The sequence below is a fragment of the Chlamydotis macqueenii genome, chromosome 15 (genome assembly GCF_036417535.1).
Source record: "Chlamydotis macqueenii isolate bChlMac1 chromosome 15, bChlMac1.mat, whole genome shotgun sequence".
Classification (NCBI taxonomy): domain Eukaryota; kingdom Metazoa; phylum Chordata; class Aves; order Otidiformes; family Otididae; genus Chlamydotis; species Chlamydotis macqueenii.
In genome coordinates this window covers 11210469-11234642 of record NC_141570.1, presented here as the reverse complement: position 1 = coordinate 11234642, position 24174 = coordinate 11210469, and the positions used below count along the sequence as shown (strand labels likewise).

The following is a 24174-nucleotide window of genomic DNA, read 5'->3' as shown; positions in this document are numbered from 1 at the left end:
TCTAAAACCAAAACAATTTTCTAAAAAAAAAAACAAAAAAAAAAACCAACCAAAAACCAAAAAACCCTAAAGCCTCTTCCCATATTCTTGGAAAGGTATTCATTCCCAAAGAAATGCCTAGACACAGAAGCTTCTGCAGTAGGTCATACAATCAAGTTCCAATGTTCAGCCTAATCCACTGCTTATGTCCTGCAACATCACAGCTACCATCATGCAAGATCTGGCACGTGAGTCAACTTCTATGCGTCTTTTGTTTTTTCTTGTCAGCCCTTGCCATCCTACTCTTTACAGACTGCTGGTTTTGTTATTGATGTCCACTCATTTATGTAATTCAATTTATTGCAGTAAGATTAGTCATAATTTAAAGACAGAAAATAAAAAGAGAATCAGACTATGTCTGCAAATCCTTGTGGTTTCATCACAATGGCTATTTTAACTGAAACATTAGGTAAGCATGATGAATTTACTTCATATTCATTTACATTACCAGAAGGATCCCACAAGTCTTTTCAAATGATAAAGTTATTTTTAATGATCCTCACAGAAATGCTTATCTTCATTATTTTATATATTCAGTTCATAATTAATACAGTATAGTAGTTCACATTACTAGAAATAATGTCTTACGTGGCATGATGCCCTGGTCCACCAGCTGTTCTCGTGTCCGTCTTTGTTGTAGCCTCAGCTGAAGTACTGGCAAGAGAAAACAATAATTCATTCATATGTAAGCAATGTATCCCTCTGAAAGTACAAAAAGCATTCAAAAGATACCAAGTATTTCAACTTTAGAAATTTTTTTTCTGTATGTATTCAGACTTGACAGTTACCTCTAAGAGACTAATCATTAAGGAGAAACTGCTATTAAAGTGGTTTGGAGTGACTGCTTCCAGTCCCTCGTTATACTGCAGTTTGCTGCTTTTTGGTCACATCTGATAAAGGGATGGTATTTCATACATACATCCACTGTTCCTATCAGCTAGGCCTCATAAGAGGTATTAAGTATATATCATAATTATTCCAAGGACCAACTAAATCCAATACTGTCAAATTTTGAAAAACTATTTACAGTTTCAGAGGTAACTTCTTATGTTTTATTACATTTCATAACTGTAATCATCAGGGCTTTTTTTGTAAATGTCCCCAGGGAAAAAAAAAAAAAAGGAAAAAAAAAAGAGAGAGAAAAAAACTATTGTTTCTTCTATTGTTCCCTTCCCCTTGTTTCTCTATCAACTTATCATAGTGCTTCATTATTTCTTAGACACATGCAGCCATTACCCTAATGTGAAATGTCATCTTTTGAACAAGAGATGGTCAAGACGCTTGGTCAAGAAAAAAAAAATAGATTAAAGATGTAGTATTTACATTCTTACATTCTGTCTTGATAGCTTATTATGGATGTATGATTATGACATGCTGTGCCCATTGTATTTCACAAGAAAGCAAAACAAACTAATGCATTGTCCTAAACATCAAAATGAATGTAATTTCAAAAAACTAGGCTATGGACAAAGTTAATTGTTTTCAGAATTTAAAAGGAACCAGCTTATTTCCTGTTCTACAGTACAGGAAGGATACTCTTCTGGCTTAAGCATTAAGACTGGGAATAACAAGTCCTGAAAACAAGGACATTATTTTCTTGTGTCACACAAACACTGAGAAATTAAATACAGACATTTCAAGGCTGTGGCACGGCAGTTCTGCTCAGACCTTACAACGCTGTTACACAAGAATTAGAAAGGACAGAGATGGGTGGATCCAAAAGTAACAACAGTAAAAAGTAATCTGATGGAAAAGAATTCAAAATGTATTGAGTTCCTCTGGAAACTTGCAAATACCTGCTTTAAGTAATGAATTGTATTTTCCAAGTAATACTAAATGACTGTAAAAAGTTAACTGAAAAATTATTTTATAATAGTTTGAAAGACTTGTTTTTGATCTTCCTTAATTGCATGTGGCTCCAGGTAAGCCGTGACCTCTTCTTACGATATTTTGTACTAGTAGACGCAAACTTGCGCTGCCTGAAGTCTTGAACCAACTCAGGTGGTGGTGCTACACACTCCTTTCAGCAGTGCTCCCTAGGCTGGCTTTGGCAGGGCAGTGTAGACAGCTACACACTGCCAGCGTGTTCAGAGCATGGGCGGAGAAAGTTCAAATCTTTCTACAGAAAACCACATGAGTCCAGTTGGTCTAATCTGCCCTCCAAAATGCAAATAGGTGTGTACAAACACACATTTATGCAGCTGTACACCCAATTTTAAAAACCCACAAACTCTATAAAGTGTGACTTAAGAATCATGTATTGGGTCAGGACTTAGCCCATTCCTACAGAAAACTTTGAGAAATGCACATTTCAATGGACATGCATTTTAAGCATGCAGTATGATGTTATGATGTTAAGCTGCTGTCCCTGGGGCTACCTCTAAGAATTTCCTACTCCACTAGTACTGAGAAAATCACTAACTGGTGTGGTGTTTACAGGAAAGCAAAAAACTGTTATGTTCTTGTTTTTGATACCCTTGCTCACAACTGTAAAATTAAGACAGCTCAGAGTTAGTCTTAAAACTAAATGGGCAGTCCTTTTATAAGTCTTAAGTAAGTTTTACCCTTCGAAATGATGTAAGAGGCAATTTATAAATAGCATGGCAAGACTACTGTACTTCAGACCAAATATTTTAGGTCTTGAGTAGATTAGAACTTGACTTTCTACTGTTTTTCACTCAAACTATGCTTCTTTTTACATAATTAGGAAGCTGGGGAAAGGGCTGAAAAGCACGTCCTGCCCTGGGCAGGAATCTGATTCATGCTATACATCTGTATTTGCTCCAAATTTACACCATATTTAAATCTGGCTTTCTTGGAACACTAAACACACTACAAATGTGTCTACCACATTTTTTACCCAGTTACAAGTCAGTTTTAAACATATGCCTCTTTATTTCAGATTCAAGGTCTTCAAGAAAAATGACCTGCTCCAACATCAGTTATGTCCAGGCTAGAGCTGAGATCCGTCATCAGGCACAGTAAGTAAATCAGAATTAGTATTTTTTTCAACTCCATCACCTGGAACGCAGTGGATTAACAAGCAAATGCTGGTAATGTTACAATAGGTGCAGGAATGTTAGCACTGATGTGGGTCATCTGCCCACATCAACTTGATAGGCAAGTCATCTATTATGAAAAAAAAAGCATTTTTGGTACATGATATTTCTGATCTATAATATGCTTTTTTACTCAGACTTTCTTTTTTACTGAATTTTATGTTAAAACCGATTTTGTAGGTGTAGCTGATTCAGCTATGGCTACCTAAGCATTGCTAGTATGGTGCTTTCAGATATTAGTAAACAGAAGTGGGAAAGTTAAACAACTCTCAAACTGCCCTTTGCACTATAGAATGATCACACTGTTTTGCAGAGTTGATAACAATTTGAAAGCCTTCACTATTTTACCAATTTGGACAGCTGGCTAAACTGGATGATTATTTTGAGGAAAGTGCATACACTGTCTACACTATGAAATCTACTACAGAAAACATACTTGTTCTTCATCTTATCAGACTTTACTTCTTTATGATTCTAACCTAGTATCGCTGCAATCTCAAATGTGATGTGCAAAGTCTTTGTGCAGGAAAAAAATAGCTTGACAGTGTTTTTAAAAGAAATTAGTTTAACAGTTAAAATCCCATATAAAGGGGCAGAATTTTACCAGAAATTTATTATTTATTAGTTAGAGATCTGGCTTTCCCAGATCCAGATATTGACATGACTCTCAAACCAAGAGTTTTAATCTTTCATATGAAAAGGATCAGACTTCCATTTGGCATTCCACTACACCAAGACAGACTGCTCACTTAGGTCATATAGTTAGATTGGACATCCCACCAGTTCAGTATTTAGCAACTACTTCTTTAATGAACGTTAATTCCAAATGCAGATGATGGAAAGCCCTGCTACATAATTTATGAATGTATTATAATCTAGGATTTGTGGCTTCAATTATGATCAGATATTTGGCATAGGCTTTGCAGAAAGAGTAAAAACAGACCCATATCCTACACAATGTATACTCTTGCAAGAGAATACACAATGGACTATAGCATAAGGATGAGAAGAGCAGTAAGAACATACCTGCACATAAACCGTATGCACTCAGGTGTGAAGCTTTAGCGTTTTAAGCAAATATATATATATATATATATACACACACACCCCCCAAAGAATTATCATCTCTCATAACACTGCTTGCCTACCCATCATCTGTTAACCTACACGGGGCATCACAAAGCAAATAAGGGATGATTTTGAAGTTGTGCCATGTGTATCTGGACAAGTCATAAAAACTGTGAGATGACCGAAAAAATAAGACCTATGGAAGACAGAGAACGTGCAGTTATTCACTTATTTAACAAGTACCAGCAACTTTATATATATTACATAGTAAAGAAAGAACAGCCTGTAGCATGACTGATAGGGAAGCACCGCAGGGGGAATACTAAAGGAAAGATGACTCATAGTTAGAAAGATGGTCTAAGAACACAATCATTGAAGATTTTGACTTGATGAGAGCAATGAGGTTAAACAGAAACAAAGCTGGATGAAAACCAGATGTCTGCTTTTGCAAACAACTCCAAAATTAAGAAGGTTAAAAAAATTGTAATCTGATTTTTTTTTGTTTAAATAAATATTAAGCAGTTGAACACATTATTAAAGAAAATAATGTTTCTAAGTAGAAAGTAATTGTGAATAAAAAACCTAAACACTTTATTTGTAAAAGCTGTAAAAAAACTTGCTTTTCCAAAGCAAACAGATCAGGAAAAAAACAGTATTAATATCTCAATAAAAGCCATAAGGACCTAAAATACTTTTAGCCCCAACAGCGACAAAAAGTTAAACACAGAGGCGTTTCTAAATGTAATGGTAACATCTGTATATGAGTTGCATAGCTACATCTAGTCAAAAGAGGATATTTGTCTTACAGGTCTGTGTGTCAGGGCAGATGGTCATACTACAGTCAGTAGTGACCTTTCTGTTGTCATTGTAGTTAAGATGGACTGAGCAGAAACAAGTTACAGACAGACTTGTATCTTTATACTGAAGATGAACCTGAAGTGGGTATAAAGGAAGGGAACAGGAATGAGGTTTGTGAAATGCTCAAAAGGAAATGGGGGGCCCACAAAAAGCAGTTGAAAGAACAGCCAGAGAGATACAGAAGATGGGAGTCATGGAAACTAAATCACAAGTTTTCAGTAAGACAAATGTGATTAAATTATCTTCAAAGACAAGAATTAATGATGTGAGAACAGAGCACAGCTTTGCACTTTTGGCAAAAAATTGCTGATTTATTTCAGTGAGAAGCTCTATAGAATAGAATGCAGGTTGGTTTAAATACAGACTTTGCTTACCATATATATAGAAATCCATACAGTAAAAGATTTCTACAACAGTCAGTTACACTCAAAGAGGTAAATCTAACAAGGATGGATGAGATAGGAGGACACAGCTTCCAAAAAAAAAAATCTAAAAACCACTGAGGCATTAGCCAAAACTATTACACTGTACTATTCGTTCTAGTGTTTGGGGTGGGCGTTTGTTTTTTTTTTTTTTCCCCTTTATTACAAAGAACAGTTTATAGACAAACCAGTGTGGTATCTGGGGAAGGGAGAATTCCAAAGACAGAAGGTACTACAAAACAAGAGTTCCCCATGGGGTGGTACTTACTCAAACACTGCTTAACAGTTTTTTCTTATCAGGGTAAATCCATTCTGCTTGTTGCCTGATAGTTTACCTCTCTCACTTTTACACTTTTAAAATCAGGCAGTTACCTGCATATCATCTAAAATCACAGAAGACGCTCTGCAAAATAAAGACTCAAAACAGACAAAGATTTAGGTATGTTAATACGCTATTAACGTCAGTCATAGTGTTCCTCATATTTCAGGTGTATGTGCAAAAGAAGGGCTACGTTAACACCACTGAGCAAATCTAGTTGCTAAAACATGGCACAAATATTTTGCACTTCACATTATCTGCCAGGAATCCCCCATCACACCACTGCAACTCTAAGAAATTGTCTTTGAACTGCTTTCTGAATAGAAGCCATGCACAGAGAGGTTTGTCAAACTCCTGTTTTGACTGAGGGGGAATGGAGGGTACTATTTTTTATTTTTTAGTCAGTGTGTGAGTTTAAGATTAACACTTTAATACCAGGTGAAGAGATGCCAAAATTTCCATGTGTTTTCCTCAGTCAATAAAATGATCATTAAATCTTAGATAGTTTATTTAATACTTACTGACAAACCAGCAAGGGTAATCCCTCCTCACAATAAGAACACTGGGTTATCTGATTCTCATAAGTCAGTAGAAGTCTTCTGACTTCTCCAGAGGTATAGACCTTTCACGATCTGAAAAACTGAGTGCCAGAGGCTGGTGCTCCCACTCTTATAGTTTCTTCCAGTGTTAGCATACCAGGGAATCAATGCTTCTATATGGAAGGGAATGGAAATGATGGTACCAAAAAGGAGAGCTTATCTCTTAACCAGTGCACTTTTATTATTTTGAAACATAATTCTATATAGCAGTAAATTTGATGAAGTTAATGGCCTCTGTTTTCAAACAGAAAGTACTGTTCAGGTTCACATACACTATGCCCTAAAGGGGCATAAAGAGTAAGAATAACCAAAACAAGCAGCCCCTCAATGGCTTGCTGAAACACTATGCTGATTTGAAAGCAAGAAGACCAGCACAAATAGGCACTTAAGCCAGTACACATTACATCCTGTGTAAGAAAGAAATGTAGAGTGGTTCACTCAGTGTGAATGGCAGAATAAGTGAAAATAAAGCCTAGTATTAAATAACTTGGAACAAACAGCTATGATCAAAGTTGAGCAAGTGATTTCTGTTACAAATCTGCAATTTGTATACTATGGAAAAGATGTCTCAAAGTAGTACTAATCACAAGCACTGGAATGTAAAGAGGCCAAAAATAAATTGATAGTTGTCCTGCAGGAACAGTGCTATCTACACTGATTGACAAGCTTTCACCACTGCTTCTTGTCTTGAAAAAAAAGCCAGAACTCATACTGTACACAGTTCCAACACCAATTCCACACCTAACACAGTTAGTTACATATTCTGTTAATTTAAAATCAAATTGAAATAGCTTTTTTTTGAAGGTATGATGAAACAGCAAATAGTTGTTGACATTTAACAGTTACACAGATGAAACAGAGACTAAGCCATCGAGAAGAGCGTCATCACACAGCATACGGCTCTTTCAAATGACTAATTTTTAAGAAAAATAGTGCATTGAGATTTTTTTACATTCTGTATGTAATCATCTCATTATTTCTTCCAAAGTCAAAGTCCAGTGGATATTAGAAATTTAAGCCCTTAAAACTGCAAGCAAAAATGGGAAAATGTAATGCCCAACATTCCTGCATACTCCCTTGGAAATTTCCGAGAGCATAGAAACTCCAGTGCCGGCTGCTAGGCTGGCTGCCATGGAAACAGACAGTGCTGGAAACAGGGCCGTTTCCTTTAAATTAAAAGCTGTTACACTGAAAGCCTCTATTTCTTTCTGCCAGCTTAAAACAGCTTTTATGCAGCCAAGGTCTCTAACACATTGAGGCTGAAACACAGCAATAGATGTTTACCATAGACGTTCTGGTTGCAGTGAAGCACTGCTGCAGGAGATGAACTATTCTATGGTACCCTCCATCTGAAGTAATTTCTAACTAGTTATTTGGCATCAGGACTGTAACATTAATACAAGTATATGGACAGCAGGGTGGCAGTAAAGTAGAAGAAAGTGTTTTATCTTATGGTAGGTAGACTGTACAAGTGATCTGAGCATCAGCTTTGTATTAGGATTCTGACAAACCTCACAGCACAGTGTGACAGTTATAGAATTGTAGAAATTGTACTTAACTCTGTGCCATCTGCTTGGACTTAAGAGTTTATATGGCATTTTCTAAATAGCATAATTTACACTAAGTTAATTTTCCAGAGACAGATGTTCTGCTTTCTCCTAAGTCGTGATTGTTTCTCTCTCAACTCTATATGGAGTGTTGTACTCTTATTTATCATTAATTAAATGCTTTATTGAGACAAAAATGGTTAATCTTTTCAACTAGTATTTGTTCTCTGAATAAAACTAAACATTTAATAAACTGGATGTTTTGTGTAAGTAAAAGAAAGAGCAGGTGCTATGCAAGGTGCACATTTCAGGAAGGTTATGGAATATGGTAGCTACTCTGCACCTGGCATTACTCATTGCACATGTGTCCAAAGCCAGATATTTGGTAACATGTCATTCTTTTCATTTATATGGAATGTCAAAAAGGAAGGAAGGAGAAGGAAAAGTAATGAAAATATTTAGCTACCTGTGATTTGTTGGAAGTGATCCTAAATAAGTTGTACAGCATTTTAAAGACAAAATGCATTTAAAATTGTGGTACTCACCTCCCATTAGCCTTAAGATGGTGACAGAATAGGTTAAATACTCTCCATTTTAAAATAAAAATCATTCGTCATTAAAGAAATCAGTCATCATCTAAACTTGAGTGAATATGTTATACTGGGTTCAGTCTTCAAAACTTTCATGTATTTCAGGGTATCATTTAAAAAAATTTACTTATTTATACTTGTTTTTATTTAAAAAAATCTTGTTTATTTTTATATACTATTAATGTTCTTTTTGCCATTACTGTATATGTGATTTTTCTGCTAAGACTATATCCAAAATAATTAACAAAAGTGAAACAGCCTCTGATACATAATCATTTTAAGCAATTATTCAGTCATACTTCCATTTCAGCTTAGAAATGTTCTGGATAAATGCAAAGCACGTGAGTGGAGACTACAGAGGGCCACTGCAGACAATCTCTTCAGAATTCTGGAGGGAAACCCTACAGGACCTCCAAATCTTTTAAATTATACCACTGTGATTTAAAGCTTTTGTCTGTAAGCCAGTAATAACGCACTCATAACTGTTTTCAGCATCATACTGAAAGTAGAAAATGAAAAGCTAGATGGTAAAGATAGCTAAATGTAAACTTAACATTTACAACAAGAACATAAAGCATAACAACATAATCAGTTGAGAGGCTTAAATGACTAGGATATAGAACAATCTGTATTGCATCCTACTGCTACAGAATGTGTTGCTTAGAGACGAGCCAGAATATACACAAGCCTCCAAACAAACTGCCGGAATGTCTGCCGGGATGAATATATATACACACACATGTATATGTAAAAAGCAAAATCCATACTTTTCACAGTTCTGTTTACATCTTTAAAATGAGAAAAATCACTGCCATCTTGAGTGGAAAGTCTGAATAAACTAAAGCTTCCATTTCAAGTATTCTGTAAAATTGCGTACCTTAAGTATATTATTAATAATTACATTTTCTAAATCTGCAAGTATTCCTCTGCTTAGTACAGTCTTCTGATTTTTAAAAAAATAATTTGCATTTCCTCAAATACTACTATCAGCCAAGAAGTGTTCTGTCAAGGGACTCATGAAACTTGTGTTCAAATTCTACATCTACTACAGCCTTGCTCTGTGGTAATTTGGAACATATTACATTGAACAATGACAGATGATTTCCAGCCAAGCCCTCTTGAGAAGGTACTACCTCCATTTTCCATGCTTTTCCTAGGCACTGTAGAGCCAGCAAACAAAATGCATACCCAAGCAGATCCTCCAACTCATGAGATTACACATTAACTCAAACACTGAGGAAGGTGGATGTACACCAAGATGCCTGATTGCAAACTGGAATGTAAGTAGTGGCATTGTTTCAACTCTGCTGTGTAGACAACATCACCAGATTTCTGCAGATGCTTGCTCAGTGGATGAATCAGACTGCTTATAGTGACAGTGAAGCTGGTGCATTAAGAAGGACCTTGCATTAAACAGGCTGAGGTACATACATGTTTTGTTGGGTGCTTTGCGAAAGGAAAGAAACCTCCAGCATAGCAACAAAAGAGACAGTGGCTTCAGAGTGTGGTTTCATAACTTAATATGATGTAAGACAGGATTACTGATGAAAAGACAATGGTCTTCCCTCCAGCCCCAGCTGCGTCTGTTGTGTCAGCACTGGCAAAGATGCAGCTTCTCAGGTGAGTGCTCTGATCTGGCTGAAAACTAACACTACTGAAATGGTTTTCAGTAATACCTGTTCACAGATCCTGCCCTCTTCAGGACTGCCTCATTGCTACTGCCAACACAAGAAAGAGGCTGGCAGTAAGCAGGGTAGGGCTGGATGAGACTACGCCTACTTTTGGCAGCAGCAGTCTTAATCTTAACCCCTTATAAAACCTTTAAAAAAATCTTGTAGCTGCCATAGCAAGTTTCCTTAGAATTCTTGGGTAGCCGCTATATCCTCTAATTGTATACAGATTACATACAAAACCAAATTAATACATTGTGGCCTTGGTTTATTGAAGTATTTCAGCATGTGTCTATTATAATGGGATTACCATGTATTTATTGTTCGTTTAAGTGCTACGCTGAAGAAGAAAATTTTGTGGAATAAGTGCTGATTTACTTGTAAGACATACAGTTATCCGACTGTCATTAAAGAGACTGTTTATGATAGATATATAAAGTTAAAAATTTAACACAGCCTCACAAGATCAGTACACTGAATTTGTAGTGCTTCCTTTATTAACTAAGGTGACAGGAATATTTTTTTTTTCAGTATTTTTCTCATTATCTGTATCTCAAGAAACATACCTGATAGGCTGTCACTGATAAGGGGTCATAAAAACACCTCTGAATGCCACATAACAAAACTTGAGGCTTTCTTGGGAAAAAAAAAAAAAAACGAAACAACAAAAAACCAAACACCCAACAACAACAACAACAAAACACAACAACAAAACCAGCAAACCAGTAACAGAATATTTAAATCTAACATGCCACCGCAGGAGAGCAGTAGAGGTCAAGAGTATCACTAATAGCAGGAAATCTGTTAAATAAACAATTCTCATGCAATATTGATTTGATTGCAGGGGAGGAAGGGAAGAAATCCTTCCTGACCAAATCTGGTAATCTGTTAACCACAGTATGAAGACATTTCCAGCAAGCACCTGAGAAATCTCTGTGCTTCACCCATTCCATCCTGTATCCTGTTTCTAGCACTTGCCAGTCTCCAGTTCCTCACACAACAGTAAAATTAAAAAGCAATACAAATCCAGGAAATAAATTACGTTTCAAGGTGGAAATAAAGTTTCCTTCCTGGTTATTTTTTTTTCCTTCCAGTAACCTGCAGGCAACTGGTAACTTAGAAGCTCAGATGAATACATGAAAAATATGCTGCAAAGAAACTGGGATCCAGTCTCCTTTTAAATCCCACGTGAGATAGCACCAAACTGATTTGTTTCACCAATTTAATACTGTGTCTTCAAGAGTTCTGCACAGTCATACACTCTTGCAGGAACTCATCAACCTTTATACTAAAACAATTTGGGGTACAAGGCAAGACTTCCTAAACTCACTTCACTCCTCAGTTAGAAACCTTCTAATCTGCAACCTCAATATATTTCTAATTCCCAATATATGCATTGTTGTTGATACTAACTCTTTCTTACTAACTGTGTGCATAATGATGTCCTCATTTCATTCAAGACTTTTCACCTGAATTTACTAAATGTTTTGGCCACTTACTTGACATTAGAAGTCAATGCTACAGGAATTTCTGAAAAACCTGTTCAGTTAGCACTGTATTAGCCTCAGAGCCAAAAAGTATTTTTGTTCCTTGCTTATAAAATAACTAATTTTGATTAAACAGATAAAATTAAGAACTGTTTTCACAGAACAGACAATATATAATGATAACATATGAGTTGTTTACGAGAAAGTAGGATAATTAAGAGAGTTTCCTCCTGTGCTATAGGATGCTATAATGTGTATCTTCTAAGAGTCTTTATTAGCCTAAACAAAGAAAAAAAGTAATTATTGTAATCTAACCTTCCAATGCCCTTAATGTTAATTTGCTAAAGACAGTAACACGATTTGTGTTTTCATCAAGTCTCTTTCCTTATAAAGAAATAGTAAGTAAAAAAAGAACTGCATCAAACAATTTTCGTAAGGTACTAATTGCTGAAATAAACACTGTACTAGATTTTTAAATTTATCAAACTGCGCAAAACAGATTATGAAGCAAAGGCTGTAGCACCTTCTGAATTAGTGGACCTCTACATACTTAATCTGGGTTTGCCAACAGAATTACATTTTCAATTTTTGCAGTTTTAACCATTCACAGATCATATCCATAAGTATTTAAAAATGGTTAATGATTCTGGTGGCAGAACCAGTCACATCATCGCTTAAATTAAAGGAAAAAGAAAGCAAGCAAGCAAGAAAAAAAAAAAAGAGAATGCCACAAGCTAATTTAGAATATACAGTTCTGTAAATTAAGAAGTGTTTGAATGTTATTAATAGCGTTATTTAAATAGGATGAAATTAACAACTGCAACTGTAGTTAAAAAAAAAAAAAAAATCTACAAAATACCTGAACTACACATTTTGTAACATCAGAAACTGAAAAGATGCAGCTCTGTTTTAGTCTCTTTAGATGCAAATAAAGCCAATTTGCAGTGTTTTGAATAATTCATTCTATATACTACAAGAAAGAAAATGCTTGTTTTTCCTAAGCTTTAGAAAGAGGAAAGGCTGGAAGAGGAGATCCTGTAATCATTCATACTCTCAAAAAGAGATTCATTATTTTAATTATTAGGCTGCTAAAATTAGGAGAGAGAAAAGGATAAGCAATATTCACTGGGGAAAAGTGAAAATGGAGAACAGGTACTAAACCAGAGAAAAGGAAGCAAAGACAGTGATTCTGGAAAACAATTAAATCTTCTTTTATGCACTGAATAATTTAAACTCTAAAATATTCATGAATTTAGACTGGAAGAGTGTTGCATACTTGCAGGTTTTTTGCTGCTCTGACATACCATCGTTATTGTAATGTACATTGTTTCATTTCTTTCTACATAACTGACATATTCAAAGAAGACTGAAGATAATGATTACCGTGGTTACTTATTAGCCCACCTACACTATCTACCACGCTCAAGTTTTTTTCACGTCTTTCTCCCCTTCATTTCTTAGTAGATTATATGAGTTAGATTTTTTTTTTCTTACAGTATTTTCTACAACAGCATGTTTACTCCTCTGTCCCTATCAACTTTTTTTGCCTCTTTCTTTGTTCCTGCTGCCCCACAGAGCTTCAGAGGCAGCAGCAGCACATTTAACAGGGCCTCTTTGGAGGTGCAAGGCAAATATTGTGAAAGAGAAGCCACTGTTGGCCCTTTCTCTTAAATTCACTGTCTTTCAATCAGTACTTTCCTGATGTAAAGGAAGCAGAACTGTTATGCTCTCAGCCACAGCCATGTGCATCCACACTCAATATCATCTGTCTTTACAATCAATAAGAAACCTTTGGTATCAGTACATTGTATAAAAATCAGTGTTTTCTCTACCCGTAACTTAGAGCTAAGTAAGGGGTTTTTTTTAAAAATAAACTGTCAGCTACTGAATTCAGTAATGAACATGGGCTATCTTTTTGCTACTTTAAACATTATTAAGATCCAAGCTTAAAAACAAACCAACCCCCAAAACAAATCCAGCATTTAAATTCTAAGAAAGGCATGATCTCACATAGGAGGGAAAACAGCAGTCTTGCCACAACATCCAAGAAATCAACTCTGAATCACTAGACAATCCAGAGATATCTAAAGTAAAAGCAAGGCAGAGTGCTGTAAAAGGAAAGAAGGAATTTTGTCTACTACAAACAGTTTGTTTCTGGCTGATTAAGCATCTAGAGTTTTCAGACTTGAGCTGCGAAGAGCGTGGTGTGTTAACATAGACCGACCAGTTAAACTGTTCCGCGCAGAGCTGGCAGCTGACCTCAAGAGGTCTCTTCCTTCTCCTCCTTAACACCGGCCAGCTAGAAGAATACCTCCAGCTAGAAGGAATAAGACAACCTCCACATCTCAGCAGTATTACTGCCACAGCCTAACAAGTACTACTTTAAATGAATCTGGTATAGTACCATTTGTCAGCTTTAAGTAACACTCAGAATTTCCTCAGACTATTGCTATTTTACAAACTAATGCCTGTGCATTATATCAATTCAATGCATAGTCTAAAAACAATCATTTAAGGAGACACAGCATCATTTAAAAAGCAGAGTCCAATCTAATTTAGAGAACAATGGGAGAAGGGAATTCTAGAGAAAGACAGCTGAGAAAAAGCACTGTTGAAAATGAGGTAGTAATAGGTGTCTAGAACTAAAGGTTTGTGGGATTTTATTTTTAATAGTGTCATATTTAATGACATTTATTTCATTACATTTATTTCAATAGTGACATTTTGAAGCATTTTCTGCAATACCTACAGGATGATTTCAGAATATTTCATTAATTCAGCACTAAATGCTACTCTGAAAAAGAGTACTTCATCACTAATTTTTCTTCATACTACAGCTTCTATCAAGCTATTGGTACCGTTATTCTAATAGTCTCAGCTAAATTCTAAACTTAGCTTTTAGAAAAAAATTTGAGAGGGAAAACTACCTAATCTAATGTACAAAAATTCTTCCTGACATACAGCATTACACCACAAATGCTAGTGAACTCAATCTGCCCAGTACTTCTGCATTTTCTGTCCCCCAACCAGCAAGTGACTGACCTTCCTTGAGACTTTTCTGGCTGTTCGCCTCAAGGCATTCCTTCTCCTTCAGTGGCTTAACATCTCCTGCAGGTAAAATCTCGGAAAAGCCCTGTTGCTGTTTCTTGGAGCTATCAATCATGATGAGAATCCTTTAGAATGACAACATCCAGCACAGGAAAAAAAAAAATAATTTGTCACCAAGCAGTACACTGCTGTCCTGAACACCGCTTCCAGGCCTTTTCCCCTAATAAATGAGCAACTGTGCCTCTGTGCAGCTGAAAGCAGCCATCATCCTTCACTTTCTAGGCTGACCTGCAGTACGCTCAGTCTGCTCTGGAGCCTGTAACTCGCTCAGACAGCAGGCACAGAGCATGTGAAACAGAACTCCCAAATCCCACCTCTTTTCCCAGACAACCACTCCCCCTTTTCCTTTAGTTACGCTTGCTTCCTCTGCACATTCGTGTTTCAATATGCAGCCTGACGGTCAATCATCTGACAAAGAATGAGTCAAGCGGTTAAAAATAAATCCAGCAGTTGCTGAAGGAGCAGCATTCGCTGATACCTAAGACAAACTACTGCTGAGGACTCTCTCCCTTTTCCTCCTTCCTTCTCCCTTCCCCCACTGCTCTCAACACTGCTGCAGGCAGCAGAAATACTTTATCTTTGCCTGACTGGCACATTCATTACTCATTAAGTTTCATCAGTAAACAAGGCTGCACGCTGGCATTTGAAAAAGTTATGTTGAGGAACCTTCCTACCCACCTTGGGTGTTGTTTCAGAGACATTTATCTAGCAGAGGTAAGTGAGGAAAACATTGATTAGTCCCATGTCTTTCCATGCAGTAGAAGAGAGATTCCATTCCTTGTTGTAAATATCTAAAACCCAAGCATTTTATTAGTTTCTTTTTCATATTACAGTTGAACATCTCATTATTCCCAGCAGTTTTAGGAGTACTTCCTCCCACAGCTTCTGATCTGCCATTCTCTCCAGCAATATCCCATTTATCTTACATGAGTCATCAACTTCAGTGTCAACCTGGAATATTTTGGAGAAAGGGATCCCCTCTAAGTATTTGGCATTGGCCATAAGGGAAGAGCAAACTAGTTTGCATTTCATGTACTTACAGAAAATAAACTATACATAATTTAAAGTAGTCCCTACATGTCAACAAGTAACTCTAGCAAGTGTATTTTCCCTTCCCTTTAGCCTAAAAATGCTATCACTGTAGGTATTTTCCACCCTTTATAAATCCTCCAGCCTTTACTATAAAGGACATCTCCACTCAGAAAAACTGATTCACTTATATGGCATCAGATTTGAAAAGATCTATATACAATAACAAACACCTGATGCAGAATTTTAAAAGTCGAAACTAGAAAAAAGTAATCTTGCCTCTTCGGATCTTTCTACAAGACAATCATTCAGCACCAACTCTTCACCCTCACAGCGCACTCCCGGGGCAAGCAGCTGATACTGTGGGGTGTGGGGCTGTGCAACGCAGCCAGCAGGACTTGAAAGTCTCTCCCTATCTTTCTGCTTCCGGCAGAGGGGAGACGTAGCGCTACCCAGAACGGCACATTCAAAGGAGATGATAGCTTACTAGGCTGTATCAACTTCTTAACATCTAAGCAGCTGAAAACACATGCAAAAGAAAAACTCTTGCAGCATAAATAATTTGAGGTGGCTCTCCCAGCCTAAAGATTTGTTATTCTTCATTTGTATAAAAATTATCAGCTTAAATTAGATTTTACTTAAATACAAGTTATAGATTATTCCAATATATTTGCTTTTGCAGTGATTTTTACTGCGCACAAAAAATAAAACAAAAAAACAACAAAAAACCCCCTCCAAACACTGTCAAAGGACTTCTTCATAAATCAAATCAACTTCCTCACAGCCTGCAGCCAGAACACTTACTATGCGTAAGATTACTGTTGAGAAACTCCATGTATTTAAAAAAAATCAAAACCAGACAAACAATATAAACACATACTGCCTAAGAAACCCATATGAAAACCTGACACAGTCAATAAATAGAATCTTACCCAGTTATAGATATACCAGATTATAAAAACCTGTGTGTTTTCCATGTAACCAAATATTGCAGTTGCCAATAAATGCTATGGTGAATAGCTGGAGGGGGGGCAGAGGTAACAACTGAAGATGAAGAAAAGATACCTTGTAAGAAGAAAATAGTTCTTGTTCAGACGTAGTTATACTGAGAATATTGAGAATGCCTGCACATTCTGTCCAGGGAACGGTTTCTCTTAAATCTCTACATGAAGAACGACATTTATCCCCTACATCATTAAAAAAAAAAAACAAACAAAAACCAAAACCAACAGACTCCTATTCCAACACCACCTTGTTTTCTAGCAGCCTTGACTATACATCAATCCAGGCTCAGCTAATAATCTGATTACACCTTTTACTTGGGCAATCAACAAAATAGTTCTACTACTTTCAGTGATAAGGCTTCAAAGAAAAAATAATCATCCTGTCTCAACAAATCTATTAGAAAAGTCTAAAATTGTGAGCCAGTTTCACAGGCACCTGGGGGCATCTCAGCTGCTGGCTCAGGAGCTGTAGCTGCAGCACTCTAACATGGGAAAAGTGCCTGTTTTTACCAGCAACTTTCTCACATTCCTAAGAACTGTACTAGAAGGAACAGAAACACTGTGAGCTGGTTAGCACATTCAAGTACTAAATTAATCTGCTAAAAAACAATACAAGTTGTTCACAGGTGTCTTCCAGTCATGAGCAGGTTCCATGTGAATCAAGGCAAAATGCCTCCTCATGACCCTCAGAGAGCCAAACCACCTGCCATTTAAGAGCTCCCTTTTCCCTGCTAAGTAAGATAAATTTGTAACTCTCCTAGAACAGCTCACATTTGTTCTTACCTTTGACTGCTAAAGCACCATACCTAATTCTCAGATTTACTTATGCACTCTCAGATCTGATAGTGATTTTGTAAATTCTTGCAAAACAGCAGAAGCCCTGTCATCAGCCACCAACACCATGTTGATACTTTAAACATACTTCCTATGTTTGGATAGTATCTGTCTTGAAGGTCGGTGTTTTGACATATAAAACTGCTTTGTACAGCAGTTACTGTCATTGCTGGTGTTGAAAGACGCTCGTTCCACATTTATCTTAAAAGAACTGGTGAAAGACTCCAATGGTGAGAACTTAATACTTTCTCATTCATCACCCATTTTGTCCTATAACAGAAAATCCTTCAGAATAAGTGTTGGTGAAACATTACCAACACTTGTTCTTTGACTACTCTCTAAAGCCTTTCCTTTATTTTTGCAGTTATACAATAAATAGAACACAATTCATTAAATATATATATATATATATAAAACCAAATCAAAACAAAACAAAAAAAAAAGCTTGAGGTCTTTCAACTCCACTTAGCTTGAAAAGCTTGTGTGTTCAGTTTCTAAAAGAGAGCTGGAGTTTGGACTGGCATTTGAAATTGATAACATTATTAAAAAACAGGCCAGAAAACTTTTTCAAACTGATAAATTTTCACCTTTTCTTCCTGTTGGTGATTGTATACTTAAATACAGAAGGTTTCATAATAAAGGAAAGAGAACTACTCATTTCCAAAGTAAACACTGGATGGATAACCTCTCTGATTTGAACATGTACCTGTTTACATGTACAGTTTACAGAGAGCTATTTTTAACAGTACAAATAGCTAAATGACACTGAGGATCACAGAGAAACCCATAATGAGCTAGAAACAAAACTGTGGCTCAAACACTAGTTTCTATCGAAGAGCAAAGCATAAGTATCTCTTTCAGCTAAAAGAAAATCTTAAGTGGTGCATGTTGTATCTATCAACTACAGGTTTAAACACAATTACAAGCAGCAGCAGTGCATCCAAAAGCTGAAGTAAAAGATACAATGAACTTTTTGTTTCAGTAAAAATTATATCTCTTGGAATTCACATCATCTTCAGAGGGTGAAAGTACCTCTCATTTTAATTTCAATTTAAGCTGTAATATAGTATACAAATGGGTGAAATGAAGAAAAAAGGCTTCAGAATGGAACACCTCTGTCAGTTCCTTAAACCAAAATCCAGTAACATCTCATTTAATAGCAATGTACTGCACAAGTTTTTCATAATCATTTGTTTGCTTGTAATCTAAAGTAATCCCTGTTTTTTCTTGCTATCCTCCTACAACAGAGACTTTCAAGTGTTCTGCCAACCTTCAGCCTACAGAGAAAGCATTTTTTAAAAAGGGGAAGTGCTTAATAGGTATTTGCCAAAATCAGAATGTATAGGAGGCAACAATGCAGCAACATTGTACCCTCCACAGTGCCTGCCTGTCTGCCGCTCAGAATAGACCCCTTATCTTTTTAAGTATCAGTGGTCTAGTGAGCAACTTTACAACCTCATTAAACATGACATAACTAAGCAACAATTGCTTTAACAGTACATTCCAACTCTTCACATCATATGGAGTTCATGTCTTTGCAATCCTGTTAAAAAAACGTGTACACATGAATTTAAACTCTAAACAAAAAAAAAAACAAAAACCAAATTAAAACAGCCTCAGGTATTTAATCTATTTCACTACTGCAAGATTTTGAAGTGGGGAAAAAAAGCTCAATTACTCAAACATTTATTTCACCTTGGTGCTACGCACACCTTGATGAATTTCTTGGTCCTTTATTATTGTGTTAGAATAATCCAGTTGTTCATCATTGTGTAATAATTTTATGACAGAGGAAGATAATGCTCTGATTACACAAACTAAAACTATTCTTTAAATAATCCCTGTTATATTTTATTCTATTACTTCTTTAAACAGTAAGAATGTTACCTCAAACCGTTAACTTAAGGGTTTTGCTTTAGGTTTTTGTATTTGTTTCCTCCACCCCAGTTGTGACTTATAATAGATTTCTATTCTGTTGTCTTGTTTTTCTAAAAAAACCAACTTTTTTTCTATATCACTATGTAAGTTCTTTGCTTTAAACACTTAAGACATTTGTGAAACAACGCAGCAGTAAATCTCATGCAGTCTCACACTTGTATTTAAGATAAATATACAAAACTAAAAACATTCAAGTCTCATCTTCATATTCTTTCACTAGTAAAACATCAAGTATAACTTTCTATTTGTTGTTTTTACAAAAAAATCAAATGAAAAATTTGAGTCATTTTTGAAACAGCATTGTGTATTATGCTGTGACTAAGGAATTACCTCAGAAGGACTGGAGACTTCTGCCTATATTCTCCACCATTGTGGTAACACACACCCAAACAATTGAAATTATGGTCACCATCTACCTCAGTTACTCTTCCCAGAAAAATCCCAAACACTTACAGTGATGTCATATTTGTAAGTCTGCATCTTCTGCTTCTCTTCTCCCACTAAAATTTGCACAAATTCCTTTAAAGGGAGGACACAGGCTGGCCATGTTCACTGTTTAAATGAAAATTCCCCACCATTCACCCTTGTTCATATATACATATAAATAAATAAATAGGAATTTAAGTGTGTATATAATATTAAAAATTATGTGTGTATATGATTAACTGCATATATATGTATATATACACAAAAGGTAATTTTTAAAAGGACAATATTTGGTCACCCACTGTGCTGTACCTATGATCTGCCTCAGTACTGCACACCAACTACCAGCTCTGTTTGCACGGCATTGCCTTCTTGTAGGGGCTGTGTCACAAGGTAACATCTCAATGGTAACATATGCAGCCAGGATCTCATTACAACAATTTAAAACAATTATATAGTGGAATTTAAAATTAACTCAACATTCTTTTCTAGCTATGCATTAGTTATCCACAAGGAATTTCAGGGGAAAAAAAGTCAGAATAAGACAGTTTGATGAAGAGATCTCTTTAAAGGAAAACATACTTTCCGTATCTCCTGTAATCACTCAAACGCCCAGCCCTCTTAACGGGATCTTTTCATATATACCAGATGCCTTAAATTGAGCCAGTCACAGGTCATGTCTCCCATGTTAATCTCTTCATAATAAGCAGATAATTAAAAAAAATAAAAATCTATAAATCAAACTAAAATGATGGAATGTTTGTTTAGAAGTTTACCAAATGGAATGACCCTGCTGGAATTCTTTCATGTAGCCTGTGAAAATGTCAGAATATATTCCATTTAAGAGGTCACAGTCCCTAGGGAGCTCTGAGTTTTGGCCTGTATGTCTTTTCACATGCTTTAATATTTGAAAATTTTTCCTTGTAGACACTGACTGATGCCCTGGGAATGCTAGGATTGTGGGAACTGGCAGTACCAATGACAAAGACAGGCTTACTGGGAAATCAGTACCTACTCAGTTTGGTCTCTCATCTCAGAACAGATAAGACAACATACAAATATTTACAGGGAGACCAAAAGAATCCACACATTAAAAGACATTTGTTTTTTCTACTGACAGCTTGTTAAAAAACAAAACCAAACTCAAAAAAAAAAAAAAAACAAACCACAGCACCCCCCCAAAAAAACCAAAACACAGAGACAAATACACATTAATTACAATATGCTGTGCGTTCTCACAAAGGACTATTTAGTAGAGTATTTGCACTGGATCTTCCACGGACTATTAAAACCTTAAAGGAAAGACAAATCACAGATTCGCTGAGGTTGGAAGCAACCACATGAGATCACCTAGCCCAACCCCCTGCTCAAGCAGGGTCAGCTGGAATAGGCTATGCAGGACTGTGCCCAGTCAGATTTTTAACATCTCCATGGACGGAGATTTCACAACCACTCTTCTACACACGCACGTTATATGTACACTATAGTATAGACACACACTTCTGTGGTAAATGTGTATAATTTGTATACTACTTCTGTATCTAGATAGGTCTTTTAGAATATACTTACTTTGGAGTTTGGGTTTATTTTGTCGTGAGGGTGTTCTTGTTAATCAGAATATCTGTATGCTGTTTTCCAGATCTCATTGCTTTCAGCTTAGTGACTGAAACTGCCGAATTTAAGTTGACATTTATCATTATTTTCTGTGCCAATCTACTACTTTAATCAGAACTAAGTTTTCCTTTTGTTGTTCCCTAGTCTTCGCACTAGCCATTTTTTTTTCACTTTCTCTCTCCAAACTCTCTCAAGAAAATAACTTCCAAGCACAGTAACCTACCTATGTACCATTAGGAGAGGTAATGGAAAAAATATGCCTAAGTGCAGTTCTCAAGAGTGGAAAAAAAACTGTCATACACAGATGCAAGGAGAATGTCCTAAATTTCATCTGATTCCCTAGTATCAAATTTACAGCTTCATATTTATTAACTGCAGAGGATCAAGAATTTCTTCAGAAGCCATAAAGCTATGCCAAGAATGTATGTTACCAGTGCTACACAACAAAGTTAAGAGATAACAGGCGAGCTAATATACCCACTACTCTTTCAGATGCTGGAAAAATGCACTTGGTTCATCAAATTTAAATAATTTTTGTAAAAAAAAAATTACAATCAGGGCAGTGAAACACTGGAACGGGTTGCCCAGAGAGGCGGTGGATGCCCCATCCCTGGAAATGTTCCAGGCTAAGTTGGATGAGGCTCTGAGCAACCTGATCTGGTTGGAGATGTCCCTGCTCACTGCAGGGGGGTTGGACTGGATGGGCTTTAAAGGTCCCTTCCAACCCTAACCATTCTATGGTTCTATGATAATATCATTAGGTTAAGCGTCATGTAGATTTCATTCAGTTATTTTGAGAACTGTCTCCCACGTGGCTTGACTAGTCCCTCAGGAAGACTCAGTATACACCATCTGTAGTATTTGTTTTCATTTTTATTTGGGGTTTTTTTTGGGTTTGTGGGGTTTTTGGATTGTTTTTTTTTTTTGTTTGGGGTGGGGAGGTGTGATGTTGCATCTTCACCTCAATTCACTACAGTTCCCCACAAGCCCTAGTGGCCCCATAGGAAGCTGTCATTCTCATCTGACCTTCAGTGCCTTGAAGTCTTTGCTCCTGAATGTCGCAGTGTTTATGCAGCTAGAGGCACTCATTTCTTTGGGCTAATTTCTTCTAATAGAGATTTTACCAGTCTTGCTTTTACTTTAAGATGTTCACTGTCCCAAGGCTTTTGTCCTGACAAGACATAGAAGACTTTTAGATCTTTTCTCAAATAGCTCAATTCTGCTGTAGAATATTAGCTGTTAGCCATCAAAGAGCGAGATCGAGCAGACAGCCATGGTGAGAACATCACAATCTTTTCTACTCTCCTCTAGTACAAAACGTACAGAGCCAGAGTGCAATCCCGTACCTGCTCTGGTTCTGAGATCAGAGAAGCAGACACGATTAGCTTCCATTAGCTGGAACAAAACTGTTTCTCCTCACAATGCAGAGGATAGAGAACAGGCACACTCACAGTCTGAAATTATTTACAGCCAAGACAAAGAACTGAAGCAGGCCTTCAATGTGCTAAAGGAGAGTCAATGGCCCATAGAAGAGCCAACCAATTCTTTACCCATTTTACAAGACTATAACCAGGCTCTCATCTGTGGATGACAACTGCACAAGAGTAACTTACGTATCTCTCATTTTCAGAAACTGGTAGCCACTGGCACGAGGAGATTGTGGCGCAGTGGGATTAGTCAAGGAAGCCACTGCAAAGCCAAGAGAGATTGCTGTAAAACATAGAAGCCAGGACCTTTCCATTTTACAGGTCCAAACCACATGGCTCCTGACACCCAGACCTTCACACCTACCTCTACCAGCCAAAGTGGCATGCTCACCAATTCCAGGAAAGTTCAAATTCAGCATGCAAACAGTTTTGGTCATGCACTGCTGCCTTTTTTTTGATGGCAACTGCATGTGCAATCCCTTCCCACTCTTTAGCTCAGAAACAGCAGGTTAGAAGGCTGCAAGCAGCATCATTCCCATCCACCCTCCTGCTGTCAGCAGCAGACAGCCTATCCTTCCTCCCTTGCCACCTCCTGGCTCTCGGACAGAAGCTTGTGAAACTGTGGTGCAGTGTGTGGGCAGCATATTGCTCTGACTAGTACTTCAGCTGTGCCATGCTGCCTGCTACTCTGTCATTCCTCCTCCACTGCAGTCCAGCTAAACAGCACCTAGTCATCAATTTTCTCCCTCCTGCTCCCAAAGAAGAGCCTCATCTGTGTCACTTTTTTCCTCCTCCAACCACAGTCCTTCCTAAGGACAGAGCAGCTTGACTAAGAAAGCAAGTACAGCATACACAACCTAGCATTCTTCAAGCAGAGATGCAAACGAACAGCCTCTTAAGGCCATGGCATTCTGTTTCCCAACGTCCATGTACGCGAGGAGCCAAACTGCTCACATCAGAGACATGCTCTACACACCAATGGTTGCCGTTAAGACTGCCAGAACCACATGCATGTCTTCAGTGTCCACTCAGTAGGTGACAAGTACGAAACACAGAACCAATGAAAAGGACACTTTTGCTGCTTTTTGGCAAGTGGAACAAGAGCTGGCCTCTAGAGAACAGGCATGATAATACGC

The 24174-nt window shown here is 36.9% G+C and overlaps 1 protein-coding gene and 1 long non-coding RNA gene across 7 annotated transcripts in view; one reads left to right on the top strand and one right to left on the bottom strand.

Annotated features, from left to right (window-relative positions):
* The window catches only part of LOC147598845 (uncharacterized), a 50527-nt gene extending 47514 nt beyond the window's left edge, over nucleotides 1-3013 (top strand). The window contains exon 5 of the long non-coding RNA XR_015260180.1: nucleotides 2942-3013. This is a non-coding gene — a long non-coding RNA (uncharacterized LOC147598845). The remainder of the gene's footprint in view (nucleotides 1-2941) is intronic.
* MRTFB (myocardin related transcription factor B) overlaps nucleotides 1-24174 on the bottom strand; it is an 83978-nt gene that overhangs the window by 33379 nt on the left and 26425 nt on the right. For 5 of the 6 annotated variants that reach the window (XM_086759407.1, XM_086759412.1, XM_086759411.1 and 2 more), the window contains one exon: nucleotides 628-693. In XM_086759407.1, the coding sequence (XP_086615533.1) occupies nucleotides 628-693 (66 nt within the window). Of the gene's footprint in view, nucleotides 1-627; nucleotides 694-14700; nucleotides 15023-24174 lie in introns of those variants that run through there. The other variant, XM_086759410.1, reaches the window with a different exon arrangement.